Consider the following 16,337-nt stretch of genomic DNA (forward strand, 5'->3'; position numbering starts at 1 on the left):
TCCATACAGGAGCTGAACAGACGGAGCGACTCACCTACTGAAAAAAGTCTGGACTACGTTAAAAGATGGGAAGAGGTGTGTGTGTGTGTATATATATATATATATATATATATATATATATATATATATATATATATATATATATATATATATATATATACAGTGGTGTGAAAAACTATTTGCCCCTTCCTGATTTCTTATTCTTTTGCATGTTTGTCACACAAAATGTTTCTGATCATCAAACACATTTAACCATTAGTCAAATATAACACAAGTAAACACAAAATGCAGTTTTTAAATGATGGTTTTTATTATTTAGGGAGAAGAAAAATCCAAACCTACTGGCACTGTGTGAAAAAGTAATTGCCCCCTTGTTCAAAAATCACCTAACTGTGGTGTATCACACCTGAGTTCAATTTCCTGATTACTGCCACACCTGTTTCAATCAAGAAATCACTTCAATAGGAGCTGCCTGACACAGAGAAGTCGACCAAAAGCACCTCAAAAGCTAGACATCATGCCAAGATCCAAAGAAATTCAGGAACAAATGAGAACAGAAGTAATTGAGATCTATCAGTCTGGTAAAGGTTATAAAGCCATTTCTAAAGCTTTGGGACTCCAGTGAACCACAGTGAGAGCCATTATCCACAAATGGCAAAAACATGGAACAGTGGTGAACCTTCCCAGGAGTGGCCGGCCGACCAAAATGACCCCAAGAGCGCAGAGACGACTCATCCGAGAGGTCACAAAAGACCCCAGGACAACGTCTAAAGAACTGCAGGCCTCACTTGCCTCAATTAAGGTCAGTGTTCACGACTCCACCATAAGAAAGAGACTGGGCAAAACGGCCTGCATGGCAGATTTCCAAGACGCAAACCACTGTTAAGCAAAAGAACATTAGGGCTCGTCTCAATTTTGCTAAGAAACATCTCAATGATTGCCAAGACTTTTGGGAAAATACCTTGTGGACTGATGAGACAAAAGTTGAACTTTTTGGAAGGCAAATGTCCCGTTACATCTGGCGTAAAAGGAACACAGCATTTCAGAAAAAGAACATCATACCAACAGTAAAATATGGTGGTGGTAGTGTGATGGTCTGGGGTTGTTTTGCTGCTTCAGGACCTGGAAGGCTTGCTGTGATAGATGGAACCATGAATTCTACTGTCTACCAAAAATCCTGAAGGAGAATGTCCGCCATCTGTTCGTCAACTCAAGCTGAAGCGATCTTGGGTGCTGCAACAGGACAATGACCCAAAACACACCAGCAAATCCACCTCTGAATGGCTGAAGAAAAACAAAATGAAGACTTTGGAGTGGCCTAGTCAAAGTCCTGACCTGAATCCAATTGAGATGCTACGGCATGACCTTAAAAAGGCGGTTCATGCTAGAAAACCTTCAAATAAAGCTGAATTACAACAATTCTGCAAAGATGAGTGGGCCAAAATTCCTCCAGAGCGACGTAAAAGACTCATTGCAAGTTATCGCAAACGCTTGATTGCAGTTATTGCTGCTAAGGGTGGCCCAACCAGTTATTAGGTTCAGGGGCAATTACTTTTTCACACAGGGCCATGTAGGTTTGGATTTTTTCTCCCTAAATAATAAAACCATCATTTAAAAACTGCATTTTGTGTTTACTTGTGTTATATTTGACTAATGGTTAAATGTGTTTGATGATCAGAAACATTTTGTGTGACAAACATGCAAAAGAATAAGAAATCAGGAAGGGGGCAAATAGTTTTTCACACCACTGTAGATGTGTATGTGTATATATGTATATGTATATGTGTGTATATATATATAGATATAGATATATAGATAGAGATATATATATATATATAGATATATATATATATAGATATATATATATATAGATATATATATAGATATATATAGATATAGATATATATAGATATAGATATAGATATAGAGAGAGAGAGAAGGAATATAAAAAGATGATGCGCAAATCGCTATACACCAGACAGACAACACAGATGTGAAAGGCGATATATATATATATATATATATATATATATATATATATATATATAATATATAATGGAGAGTTAGATGTATACAGTAGATGGATGTGAAATATTCTGTGTGACAGATAATCTAACAGACAGACATGAAAGGCGCCACACAATAGGCACATACATGTGAAAGGCACTACATTGCGATGACTGCATCATGTGGAAGGTACTGCTGTACTGTCATGGCCAAAAGTTTTGAGAATGACACAAATCTTAATTTTCACAAAGTTTGCTGCCTAGAGAATCCATTCCCGGATGGGTTTATCCATTCCCAGGAATTCGAGAATCCCGGGCTCCCGGGGATGACGCAGTGCACGAGCATCTCACATGTGAAGGGTTTTAGAACGACCAATACTTAATTTTAATAAAACTACTGCAGTATGTTGACACCAATGAAAGACTAACCTTATCTACAAGCAGTTCATGCTGTCATAGAAGTACAAGTATCTAGTTCAGGGGTGCCCAATGCGTCGATCGTGATTGACCGGTAGATCGCCATGGTAGTGCTGGTAGATCGCGTTGCATTCAAAACGTTAGTCTATCAAATATCCTCCCTATGGCATTTGCCACTTGACTGACATACAGGGCGGCCAGTCTGAGATCTCTTTTCTTCTAACACACTGGTCATCCTGCACGCACGATCAAACACGTGAGCTACTGCAACACTCCTGCTATCTAAGTGATCGAGTGACCTTCGACTAAAGAAGGGATTTAACAAAAAACTGAGAGTATGGGCTTTATGTGTAATTGGAAGAGGATTTTTTTTCTCACAATGTCACAATTGAAGTGCGTTTGTCTGATCTGTCAATCTATCATTGCTATTCCAAAGAAGGAAAATGTGGAAATGCACTTTCAAACTGTTCATAAAAAACTACAAAACTGACTTCCTTCTGAAAAGCGATCTGAGAAAGAGAAAGGAGAGAGAACCAAAATCGCAGTTAACCGGAGAGCCGCCATTTTCAGCGCCTTGATTTGGGGAACATCCAAAACCTGCTGCCAGAGCTGGAGACGCAATGGAAGGTGGGGGCGCAACTTGACAGCATACGTTACACGGAGCAGATTGAAAATTGCCTGTCAGACTTTGACAGTCGGTTTCAAGACTCAGCTTTACTTGAGCCAAACGCTACATTTAAGTGCTATCCATTTAGGGAAGATGTTGAAGGTGATTCACTCGCATCAGAAATTGCAGTGCTGTTTCACCGTGGGCCAAAAAACCGTGCCACTTAATTATTTTCAACTATAACACTTATTTCTTTATCGATTTTTACACGCTATATATGCAAGCTTGGCCATTCCCGGTTTCCCGGGAATTACAGCAGTTTCATTCCCAGGAATGCGGGAATGAAAAATGTCCGGGAATCCCGGGCTCCCGATTCCCTATTGCTGCCTCAGTTTTTTAAGATGGCAATTTGAATTTACTCCAGAATGTTCTGACGAGTGATCTGATGAAGGCCAATTAATTGCAAAGTCCCTCTTTGCCATGAAAATGAATCTTCATCCCAAAAAAACTGTTTCCACTTCATAGCAAACCAAGTCCCAATATGAAATCCATGACTGGTTGAAATGGAGTAAGGAGGTTAAAAACCCAGTAATTCACGAACAGCACAGAATAATCGAAAGAGAAACTTGTAAACACTACATTACAATGAACCGCAAGGGACTGTGGCCTTCCCAAGCCTTTATAGGACTGAGGGCTGTCTATTGTGGGTCTGCCTCTTAGTGGAGACCACCCAACAGTACTCATGACACATAGAAAAAGCTGCAATGAAGAAGAGCCAACACCATTTCCTTCTCTTAGCATAAATCTAAATTGTGGCAGTAAATCATGAAGACAACTGGAGGGAAAAACCCAACACTCGTCATAGTAGGAATGCCTGATACCTAATAAGATGGCTGCCAGCTTTACACGAAGGCTTGAAATGAAATGCGAAAATGATTAGGTGGACAAGGTGTTGTGGACTGTCCCGGACACTGGGCAGGTGTGACCTCTTTAAGGAGGACCTGGTCAGATTTTGGCCTGTTGTAGCCTTTTGCTAAAATCACTTCAGTTCATTTTTTTTGATTTCCCCACATCAAGCAACACTAAAAGTGATCAACAGGAATTTTAAGAGGTTTTATAAATTTAATCTTCTTCTTCTTTCGGCTGCTCTCGTTAGGGGTCGCCACAGCAGATCATCTTCTTCCATATCTTCCTGTCCTCGTCATCTTGTCCTTTCTCACCACATCCATAAACCTTTGCGTAGGCCTTCCTCTTCTCCTCTTATCTCACAGCTCTATCCTTAGCACCCTTCTCTCATTGTACCCCTCATCTCTCCTCTGCACATGTCCAAACCAACACCATCTCGCATCTCTGACTTTGTCTCCCAACCATCCAACTTGAGCTGACCCTCTAATGTCCTCATTTCTAATCCTATCCATCCTCATCGCACCCAGTGCCAATCTTAATGTCTTTAACTCTGCCACCTCCAGCTCTGTCTCCTGTGCCACCGTCTCCACCCCATATAGCACAGCTGATCTCTCTACCGTCCTGTAGACCTTCCCTTTCACTCTTGCTGATACCCGTCTGTCACAAATCACTCCTGACACTCTTCTCCACCCTGCCAGCACTCTCTTTCACCTTCTCTTCCAAACTCCCCATTACTCTGTACTGTTGATCCCAAGTATTTAAACTCATCCACCTTCCTTCATCCTCACCATTCCACTGACCTCCCTCTCAATAAGGAACTGAAAGAGGGGTCTGAACACCCGTGGCAGGATGAGACTCCAGTGTATTATTTTTAACAAATTTGCAAAAATAGCTGCTTTCACTTTGTCATTCTGAGGGTTGATTTTAGCATCAGGCTGCAACAAAACAACATGTGAACCACGTGAAGTCCACTTGAATCAACAAAATGAATCCAAGTTTGAATCCATGATTTGTTGTTTTTTTTTCTTTTCTTAAATTCAGGATAAAATAACAGCTGGGAGGGTTCAGAATTTGAAAGAACGCTTCATGTCCGCATATGGCGCTCGTGCAGATGGACGCCTGCAAATCCAAGAGGTAAGGGAGAAACTCCGGCATGCTGGTCCTTGGCTTTCTGCTTTGATCAAATCGGAAATGAAAGACACAAAAAAGTCAACGTCTGGAAGAAACAAACGTCAGTTTTAACTTGTAATTGAAGGCCTGCAATAGTTAATATCTGTTTACATGTACGTCTATATAGTACGTTTATCTATTATATAGTGCCTTGTCTGTCTATATGTCTATTGATTATATAGTGCCCTGTATGTCTGTCTGTCTATTCCTGCCAACTACGCTAAAATGTCTGTCTGTCGGTCTAATCCTGCCAACTACGCTAAAATGTCTGTCGGTCTCTTATATAGTGCTCTGTCTGTCTGTCTAATCATGCCAACTACGCTAAAATGTCTGTCTGTCGGTCTAATCCTGCCAACTACATTAAAATGTCTGTCGGTCTAATCCTGCCAACCAAGCGAAAGTGTCTGTCTGTTGGCCTTATCCTGCCAGCTACGCTAAAATGTCTGTTTGTCTGTTGGTCTAATCCTGCCAACTACGCTAAAATGTCTGTCTGCCTCTTATATAGTGCTCTGTCTGTTTGTCTATATGGTGCCTTTCACAAACATCTATGATTTTCACATCTATCTGTTGTATTAGTGCCTTTGTGTCTGTCTGTCTGTCTATTATATATTGCTGCTCTGTCTCTTTCCAGTAAATAAGATAACTCAAGTGAATTTTCCAGGAAGTTGATATACAAAACCGAGAAGATCTTTGTTGTGGTTTTTTTTTGTTAAAGACTTAAAATGAAATTGATCATCTTTAAATGGATGGAACAGTAGCAGTGATAGTTTTATGGAGTCCTTATTGAATTAGCTGAGTGCCCAGCTCTCCGGCTCGGCTCAATGTGTTTCTGGTGAATATCAGCTGTGAAGACTCGGAGCTGGAATTGCTGCCACGGGCTCTGAATAGTTTCAGGAACGAGAGGTTTCAGTTTCTGATTTTTTTTTTAAATCAGTTTTCAAGCCTTTCTCGAGACCTGGTTTCACTTTGTCCTTTTGAGTGTTGATTGATGGGCAAAAATGGCAATTTCATATTGAAGCTACCACACAGTAATGTGTGCAGACAGTGAAGGGGTCTCAATACTTTCTATGCATGTTGTTATTTTTTTATTGCCATTTAACAACAGCGCACTTTAGCCTGAAGTCACTCTGACGCCAGCCTCCCGTGGTCTCCTCCAAGCTCTTTTATCAAAGTGCTTGTGCCGACCTTCTAAGGCTGGCGCCAGGATGTCTCCATGGCGGAGTCAACCTCCGTCTACCCATCCTGGATTTCGGTTAGCTGCCTGTAGACGAGCTGTGGTGATGCACTCTTGAGTCGCTCTGCTGCATTAAACGTCTCCACAGAGGGATGGCTGCTCCATTAAATCGGCTCGGATTGGGACATCACGCTCATTAAATGCCATTTACATGAATTACTGTTGGATAAAATTCCTCCAGTTGAGTGTAAAAGTAAGGACACCCCTTAGCATTGGTGACTTCATCAACAGATCATCTAGGAATTCTATCTCGCTTGCACCATGATGAGCAAACTGACTGCGACACTTGCCATCCTTACCTGTATGTGTCGTAACAGCCAATGAGTGTATTACACTTACAATAATGTGGGTGGTCTTCTCATGCCATCTGTTACATAATCCTTGTTAGAAACAAGAATGTAATGAAAAGAGCTAACACCGAGAACATTAATACAGTACGTTCAGAAAAGTTTGTATACTAATTAAAAATAATAAACCGAAATCTCTCCCTCCTAGTGATATTCAGACCCTTCAATCACCCCATTCTAGAAGCCCCTTTGGCCAGCAATTCTAGCTTTGTGTCTTCTTTGCACACCTGGATTTGGGCAGTTGATCCCATTTGTTTTCTTGGCAGGCTCCATTAGATTGGATGGGAAGGGTCTGCCATCTTCAGGGGGTCTCCACACATGTTCTCTGGGGCTTTGGCTGGGCCACTCGAGGACATTCAGAGAGTCGTCTTGAAGCCACTCCGGCCTTGTCTTGGCTCTATTCTTCAGGTCTTTGCCGTGCTGAAAGGTGAACCACCACCCCATTCTGGTGCAGGTTTTCTTCAAGGACCCCTCTGGATTTGGCTGCATTCATCCTTCCCTCAATTCAGACCAGTCTGCCTGCCCCCATAGCGCCATGCTTTACGGTAGAGATGGCATTCGGCAGGGGGTGGGCAGTTCCTGACCTTCAACAGAAGTAGTTCTGCTCAAAGTGTTCCTTTTGTGTCTTATCAGACCCGAGAATCTTGTTCCTCATGCTCTCGAGTTCTTGTTAATGTCTCCGACTCAAGAGAGGCTTCCGTTTTCACTCTCCCATAAACTCCTGGCATATGGAGTGCTGCTGGGATGGTCATCCTTTCAGCAAGTTCTCCCATCTCACCAGAGGGTGACCATTGGATTCTTGGCCTCCTTGCTGACCAAGGCCCTTCTTGGTGGCTACTGAATGGCCAACTTTAGGAACAGAGCCGCCGCCAGAGGGAGGCAACCATGACACCTGTCAAGGGTCCCGTGTAGTGGGAAGCTAAAGCTGCGGCAAATAAAATGGAAAACCCTACAGTATTCAAATCAAGTTGGCGTCGCAAAAGACCAAGATGTCTTCTTGAGTCTGACAGATCTGATGCAGAAGCGGATGATCAGGAATCCCAAGATCCACAAAGTAAAATTCAAAAGAGGCCAGTTTCACGTGACAAAGGATTTCTGATTTTCAAAATTGTCCGGGTGTTTTGAAAGCCTAAACAACATAGGTCGACATTTCTTTGTCCAATTTTAAACTTTAGGTGCACGAGCACGGAGGAGATCTCAGCCTCATGTGCAAATTTAGATGCAAAATATTCAAAGGATCTGTCACATCATTTGAAAGATGAGGGGATTCACGTCAAGAACGTGTCTGACGCAAATGTTAAGGTGGGCACTGTGATCGTTGATATCATATCATGAGATACACATACAGAAATAAAAACATGCATTGACTCTGTTGGTAATTTTAATTCGGAGCTTCTGGACCTTCCACGTATCACGACATGCGATACAAAATTATATAAATGTAATTACAGTTAGGCGAAATTTCAACGTGATTGACGTTAAGCTGGAGTGTAGTTTAGGCACGTCACTCGATCAGCTTGGAGTGGCCAAATTATCATCGTACGGAGCCGGGGGGGCCCAGGGGGTCTGCCATAATTGTCAGGGGCCCAAGATTTTCTGGTGGTGGGGCTGCTAGGAAGAGTTCTGGTGGTTCCAAATTTCTTCTTGAACCAGAGAACTCTTTACCACTTCATCCCATTGCTCTGATTTGTACCTTGCCACAATGTGATCATGGAGGTCTACAGAGAATTCCTTGGACTTCATGGCTCAGTTTTTGTCCTGACATGCAGTGTGAGATGTGGGACCACCTATATGCAGGCCCATGTGTGTCTTTCCAAACGTCCTTGGCCACAAGTGGACTCCAAACAAGTTCTCATCGCATCTCAAAGAGAATTCAAGAAGCACCTGTGCACATTTTGGAGTTGCAGAGCACAGGGTCTGACTACTAAAGTGCCCAGAGGAGTTAAGGGGTCCCCAAATTTTCTTGAGCCAGTGGATTTCCCTTGACTTGCCCACAAGAGTCTGGATGTTCTCCAGGCAGAGGTGGAGGTCTCTTCTGTGGACAGGGAGGCTGAATCAGGCCAGGTGAGAATGCAATCCTCAACATTTTGAGCAGAATTAAAACAATGGTGGTGATGATGATGGATTTATGACTGAAGCCATCAACTTGTGGAAACCTTGACCTACCTTTAAAAAGCATCTGGGTAGGATATTAGGAGGACCTGCTGCTCTTAGCTCCCCAAACGGAAGGCAAATAGATGGAATGGCCTTCTCTCACTGGTCGGACTTCTTAATGGATCTGGAGGATCACAAAGACCACCCTAATCCATCTGGCGAGCCTGCGATGTCATAGGCTTGGGGTGGAATTTCTGAAATCTAAACAACAGCCCATCTCTAGGGCAGGCGTCAGGGTCACAGAGACTAATAGGAAGGACATTGGGAAGAAAATCGACCCCTGAATTAGGAGAAAACAAATCGAGCAGCTTACTTGGGTTTAAAATGTGGTTGATCGGGTGGCTTTGGCTAATCTTGATTAATTGGTTCATTTCAGACTAAAATTCACGAAACATTCATTCAGGACTCCTGTTACTGTACATTTATATGCTTTATATATCCTGTGGCCTGGTGCAGGAATGAGCGTTCCAAGTCTCCGGAAAATTTTGCGATGCCAATTGGGTCGTTCCTTTTATTGTCTGGAGACAAAAGTAAAACAAAACCAAACAAAATACTCTTCAGCATACGTCCCGTAATGTGGGAAAACTCTGACAAATGTTAAAATGGATGGCCTGTTGCTAGCGGAGCTCCGTCTGGTGGGTCACTCAAGCCAGTAAATGATGCCTCCTTTTGAGACTCGCAGGGTTTTTTTGGCAGCTGGACTGGAAGGGAGGGATGGACGGGGAAGTTGGGTGCCCTCCCTGGACGTCTTCTCGGAAGTTTGAAGAAAGAAGGAGATGATGATGATAATGATGATAGAGGCAGCGTCCCCTCTCGTCTCGGCAAGTTTATTTAATACCTCCCCTAAGCCTGTGAAGGCGGGTCCTCCGACGTGCATGTGTGACAATCCGTCAAACGATTACAGTGCTCTGTCCGCCGTGGATGTTCGCTCATTGTGTTGTGTTCTCTTTCTTCAGCTGGCTAACATGATTCTTCCCGAAGACGAAAACTTCTTGCTGCTTTTTCGACGGGAGACACCGCTGGACAACAGTGTGGAGTTTATGAGGGTGAGCAAAATTTTCGACTCGCATTCAGTTTTGTGATTCGGACCCAAAAGTTTGATTTGCCGAAAATTACCAAACGCACGCAAAAGAGTTTTATTTTTGGAGGTTTTAAGCCGTTTTCTTTTGTCATGTCATCCTAGGTGATCCTGTTTTTCCCTTTGTGACCACCGGGGGGCACTCTTGAGTCGACCCCTCACTTAAAGGGACCCACAGACACCACACAGTCCACTCTCAAGGGTTTTATTTATACGAGGCGATGCTCTGGGGAGGTCCAGGGCTAAAACAATCCACTCTCGCAACTTCAGAGTATTGAATAAGCACAATTGTTTACATCTATACAGAACTTCTCTCGCTAGTGGGGCAGCCATTTTGTGCAAATACGCTCAAAACATGTCAACTGTGAGGTGATCAAGGTGCGAGAGAAGATAGCCAGTTAGAGACGGGGGATGATTAGGGGGGCAGAATGGATGAAGCTGTGATGAGTAATTTAGCCAGGACATCAGGGTACACCCTGCACTTCACGACAGATGCCCATAGAGAGTCAAGACCTCGGGTTTGACGTCATATCATGGAATGAACTGAGCTTAGCGAGGGTGGGCTTTGTGAGAGTTTTGTGGGTTAATGATTCTAATACAACGACGTTTTATTTCGATTTCAGATTCTGGTTTTGACCGTCATGTCACCACCTTCCTTGCCTGTCCCTAGTTTCATATCTTATTTGTTGATCCTTTTCTAAAATAATATCTTGATTTTCTTGTATGTGGCGGTACAATGAATCCATAATAATAATGTTTTATTTATGTAGCGTCTTTCATACACTCAAGGACACTTTACAGTTCAATAAACACATTAACAAGACAGTAGAAGTTACATACAGGTGCCGGTCATAAAATTAGAATATCATGACAAAGTTGATTTCAGTAATTCCATTCAAAAAGTGAAACTTGTATATTAGATTCATTCATTACACACAGACTGATGTATTTCAAATGTTCATTTCTTTTAATTTTGATGATAACAACTGACAACTAATGAAAATCCTAAATTCAGTATCTTGGAATATTCGAATATTGTGAAAAGGTTCAATATTGAAGACACCTGGTGCCTCACTTGCTCTAATCAGCTAATGAACTCAAAACACCTGCAAAATGCCTTTAAATGGTCTCTCAGTCGAGTTCTGTAGGCTACACAATCATGAAGAAGACTGCTGACTTGACAGTTGTCCAAAAGACGACCATTGACACCTTGCACAAGGAGGGCAAGACACAAAAGGTCATTGCTAAAGAGGCTGGCTGTTCACAGAGCTCTGTGTCCAAGCACATTAATAGAGAGGCGAAGGGAAGGACAAGATGTGGTAGAAAAAAGTGTACAAGCAATAGGGATAACCGCTGGTACCCTGGAGAGGATTGTGAAACAAAACTGTGGGGGAGATTCACAAAGAGTGGACTGCAGCTGGAGTCAGTGCTTCAAGAACCTCCACACACAGACGTATGCAAGACATGGGGTTCAGCTGTCACATTCCTTGTGTCAAGCCACTCTTGAACAAGAGACAGCGTCAGAAGCGTCTCGACTGGACTGCTGCTGAGTGGTCCAAAGTTATGTTCTCTGATGAAAGTAAATTTTGCATTTCCTTTGGAAATCAAGGTCCCAGAGTCTGGAGGAAGAGAGGAGAGGCACAGAATCCACGTTGCTTGAGGTCCAGTGTAAAGTTTCCACAGTCAGTGATGGTTTGGGGTGCCATGTCATCTGCTGGTGTTGGTCCATTGTGTTTTCTGAGGTCCAAGGTCAACGCAGCCGTCTACCAGGAAGTTTTAGAGCACTTCATGCTTCCTGCCGCTGATGAACTTTATGGAGATGCAGATTTCATTTTCCAACAGGACCTGGCACCTGCACACAGTGCCAAAACTACCAGTACCTGGTTTAAGGACCATAGTATCCCTGTTCTTGATTGGCCAGCAAACTCGCCTGACCTTAACCCCATAGAAAATCTATGAGGTATTGTGAAGAGGAAGATGCAATACGCCAGACCCAACAATTCAGAAGAGATGAAGGCCACTATCAGAGCAACATGGGCTCTCATAACACCTGAGCAGTGCCACAGACTGATCGACTCCATGCCACGCCGATTGCTGCAGTAATCCAGGCCAACTAAATATTGAGTGCTGTACCTGCTCATACTTTTCATGTTCATACTTTTCAGTTGGCCAACATTTCTAAAAATCCTTTTTTTGCATTGGTCTTAATTGATATTCTAATTTTCCGAGATACTGAATTTGAGACTTTCATTAGTTGTCAGTTATAATCATCAAAATTAAAAGAAATAAACATTTGAAATACATCAGTCTGTGTGTAATGAATGAATCTAATATACAAGTTTCACTTTTTGAATGGAATTACTGAAATAAATCAACTTTGTCATGATATTCTAATTTTATGACTGGCACCTGTACAAGAAAACGAATGATACTCACTCGATGTGTTTTTAACAGGAGTTTGATTTTTCCTCACGAAGACTGAGAGGAAGAGCTTTCCAAATTTTAGGGGCCTTCACACTGAGAGCTCTGCCACCCGTAGTTACTAAGCTGTATTTAGGTACAGTGAGCAAGTGAGCGTCTGATGATCTTAATGCACGGACAGGAATGTAAGGAAGCAGCAACTCAGATGGATAATGAGAGGGCTAAAACATGAAGGATTTTAAAGGTGATGAGAATGATAATTTTATATTTGATTCTTGAAGAAACGGGTAACCAATGCAAATCCTAGAGGACAGGAGTGATGTGAGCAGATGTTTTAGTGTGTGTAAACGAGCAGCAGAATTCTGAACATTCTGTAACCTAGCGATATATTTAGTCAGGAGGCCATAGAACAACGCATTGTAATCGTGATGGTGAAAGCGTGAATCGGTGTTTCAGTGTCCATTACACTGGGGAAATAATGCAGATGAGTAAAGTTACAAAGATGAAGAAAAGCCATCTGTACTACCGAGCTAATGTGTGCTTGGAAAGTAAGGAGCTGACATCCTACCTAACATCAATGACCTCAATCAGTCCTCATGGTATTCAGGGTTCACATGGAAGAACTTGATGATGATGGTCACATGGGCTCCTGGCCTTTAATCCATCAATGTAGGGACATCACGGCGCTCTGATCTGGTGGTGGTGGTGGCGGCGCAGATCGCCAAGACAAAAAACCGGAAAAAGACCAGCAGAGAAAGTAGGAGTGACGAATAATCTCACCTAATGGGAGCATATAGTTGTTAAAGTGAAATCAGTCTTCGGACTGTCTTTCAGGATACTTAATTATTATCTTTTTTTTTTTTTTAATATCCTTTTCAACACAGATCTGGCGCACGTATGATGCTGACAGCAGTGGATTTATTTCTGCCTTGGAGCTCAAGGTAATTCACTCATTCCTTACCTTGTAAAAATCATCAAAGTTAAGGTTATTATTATGATTTTATTTAAAAATAACTAGGGGGCTCTGCCTCCTGCTCGCTTCACTCATCCACCCCCAGGTTTGGTTTACCGGATATATAATTTAAAGTGATTGTTAGTTTCATGGGAATTGTTACATATGCATTTATTTTCACTTTTAAAACTTTTGTAAAAACAATACTTGTCCTTTATTTATGGTTAAATCTTTCTCGCAGGACGTATAACGCTACTCGCGTTGTGAAATGGGGGGCTGAACGCATGCTAAGAAGAAGCAGTCGGATCATCTGCTGGCTTACTGCTGCTGGTTAGCTGCGTATTTTGCTTGTCACCCTGCGCGTCGATCATTTCACAGCCTGTACAGCAGCTGTCCTTTTGCCACTTTGTGCCTCTGCCGCTCACGTTGTGAAGGGGGTTTGGCTTTTCGCATGCTAAGGAGAAGCAGTCGGATCATCTGCTGGCTTGCTGCTGCTGGCGAGCTGCGTCTTCTGCTTGTGGCTTGTCGTTGTTTTAAGAGCTGGCAGCACATGCAGCGTGTCTGCCAAAAGCATTCCAACAACTGCTAGGTTAGATGTCTGTGAACTTGTTTCAAATGTTGTCTCACTGCCTTGTCCCGCGGACGTCAAATTGACTTCCGAGAAGATCACGTCTCGTCTCCCGCCAAAGATTTTTTTTATAATAGAGAGATACTTTAGAATTAGAACCATAAAAATGGCTCTAAGGTGTTTTTTAAATTTCAGGGTACTCGGAAACAGCAGGTGGGGATCCAGTTCTGCTCCCTCTAGAGATACGGGTATCTGACTGTAATGAAAACTGGGACAGCAAACCTCTAAAATAACAGGCTTTATATGCAAAACAAGGCCTCGGAAAAGATAAGCCTGGCTACCCAAAGTCAAGGCCCAGGCTTTGCACCCTGTACAGGCCAAAAGCAGCCAAAGATTATTTTATTTGAAAGGAAGGGAGAAACTGGGGAAAAACCCTGGCCCAAAATGAAAGTTCCTTAATAATTCAGTGGTGTATTTGTGAGAGTGTTAAATCAAAATGAGATCGTAAGGGCCAAAAAGGTCTGCCCACAAAAGATACAAGTAACAAGTTGAGCCCACAATCTAATAAATCAGAAAGCAGAAATGCAAGATAAAGAATTAAAAAACAAAAATAAAACGGGAGAATCTAAAGAGAACTCATCCATTACTTACAGGAATCCCCAAGTCGATTCAATTTAAATTAAGTTTATTTTTGAGTGCAGGCGCAGAGTGCTGGGCCAAGTTAGCAGGTAAAATACAAACATAGGCTTTACATCCATCCATCCATCCATTATCCAACCTGCTATATCCTAACTACAGGGTCACGGGGGTCTGCTGGAGCCAATCCCAGCCAGCACAGGGCGCAAGGCAGGAAACAAACCCCGGGCAGGGCGCCAGCCCACCACAGGGCACCCATACACACACCAAGCACACATCAGGGACAATTTTAGGATTGCCAATCCACCTAACCTGCATATCTTTGGACCGTGGGAGGAAACCCACGCAGACACGGGGAGAACATGGGTGGACTTTACAAAATATCTCTCTATTATATAAAAAAATCTTGCGATGAGATGTGATCTTTTGAAGAGAGACAGAGAGACACGTCCTGAGAGACGGACAAGTCATGTCATACTTACAGCCTTTGGAAGCAAGTCCCATGATGCAAATGCAGAGCCGGTTAGAGATAATGGAAGTAGGAAAACGCGTCTCCTTGGTGCGCATTCAGCCCCCCACTTCACAACGACACGTAGGGCTGGCGAGGGGAGGGACGGGGTAGGCAGGTGAAGAGCAGATCACGCAGCAAAATAGCAGCAGCAAGCCAGCAGCTGATTGAACAAAGAGGAGTTAAACAAAAATGTATTTGTTTCCCATTGTATCACCGTTTAAGAGGGGTTTCGGAGGAGCGACCGCGTCTCCTTGGGGTGCGTTCAGCCCAGCACTTCACAACAGGGTGTAGCACTGGTGACAGGGGGGATTGGTGGTGGGTAGTGAGCTAAGTGAGCAGGGGGCAAAGCCCCCTAGTTAAATACATTATAACTACTTATAGAGCAACAGAATTATTAAACACACAGTAAGAAAACCAGCGTTCCAAACTGATAAACATAAATGGAGCCTAACAATGCCTGCCCAGTTACATAATCATTGAACTATGGCCAGTTGACCAAGGAAGAGAAGAAATCAAAAACTCCAGTTGGCAACATCATTGGTTGAAATAAACCTCTGGGGGTCCACAGTCGGTTATAACGGACAAAGAATCAACAAAATGACAAGAGCTAACTAACACCTCCGCAAAGTCCTGTCGGCACACTGACAGATCAACTTTACAGCACAACCGGAAGACACGGCAAAGAAAACCAAACAACTGAAAAGGACGAGAACAAAATTAAACCGAAGCACAAACAGAGAAACAGGAATCGAAGTCGAAACAACAAAAAAAAAAGGTAAAAACCAAAAGTAACACACGAGGACAGTTTACACCAGTTTGATTATTCTTTTAGGGTTTTGGATCCGTGGATCAGATGAGGCAATGAATTCAAAGCGGGCCGAGAAATGAGGGGTTAACAAACCTAATAATTGGGAATTCAAAATGGTGACCTTTGATGACCCAAAATGGCGTCCAAGACGTTGCAAAACAAAACAAAATAAAAGGATAGCAAATAAACTCGAATCAAGCCCATTGCAGGGTAGTCCTTCAGCTGCAGTACTAGGGGGCCCTGCCCCTATAGATTCAACATACAGTTCACAAGGAACATAAGACAAAGAACCAATAAATACCTACTCCTCAATGTACTACAGTAATATATCATGTTAAAATACAAAACAATATATATATATATATATATATATATATATATATATATATATATATATATATATATATATATATATATATATATATATATATTTTGTTCTTTATTTCGTCTTGTACAATTTCTTGTATATTATCAATTTGTTAAGTTTTTGCACACCCCTTGGGGTCAGAGTGCAGGGCCCCT

At 42.5% G+C, this 16,337-nt stretch overlaps 1 protein-coding gene across 1 annotated transcript in view; it reads left to right on the plus strand.

The window, feature by feature from the left end:
• scgn (secretagogin, EF-hand calcium binding protein) overlaps positions 1 to 16,337 on the plus strand; it is a 32,890-nt gene that overhangs the window by 4,738 nt on the left and 11,815 nt on the right. Inside the window, exons 3-5 of the mRNA XM_039738584.1 lie at positions 4,978 to 5,070; positions 9,798 to 9,887; positions 13,225 to 13,281. Of these exons, the coding sequence (XP_039594518.1) occupies positions 4,978 to 5,070; positions 9,798 to 9,887; positions 13,225 to 13,281 (240 nt within the window). The remainder of the gene's footprint in view (positions 1 to 4,977; positions 5,071 to 9,797; positions 9,888 to 13,224; positions 13,282 to 16,337) is intronic.

This window comes from Polypterus senegalus, chromosome 16 (assembly GCF_016835505.1).
Source record: "Polypterus senegalus isolate Bchr_013 chromosome 16, ASM1683550v1, whole genome shotgun sequence".
Lineage (NCBI taxonomy): Eukaryota > Metazoa > Chordata > Cladistia > Polypteriformes > Polypteridae > Polypterus > Polypterus senegalus.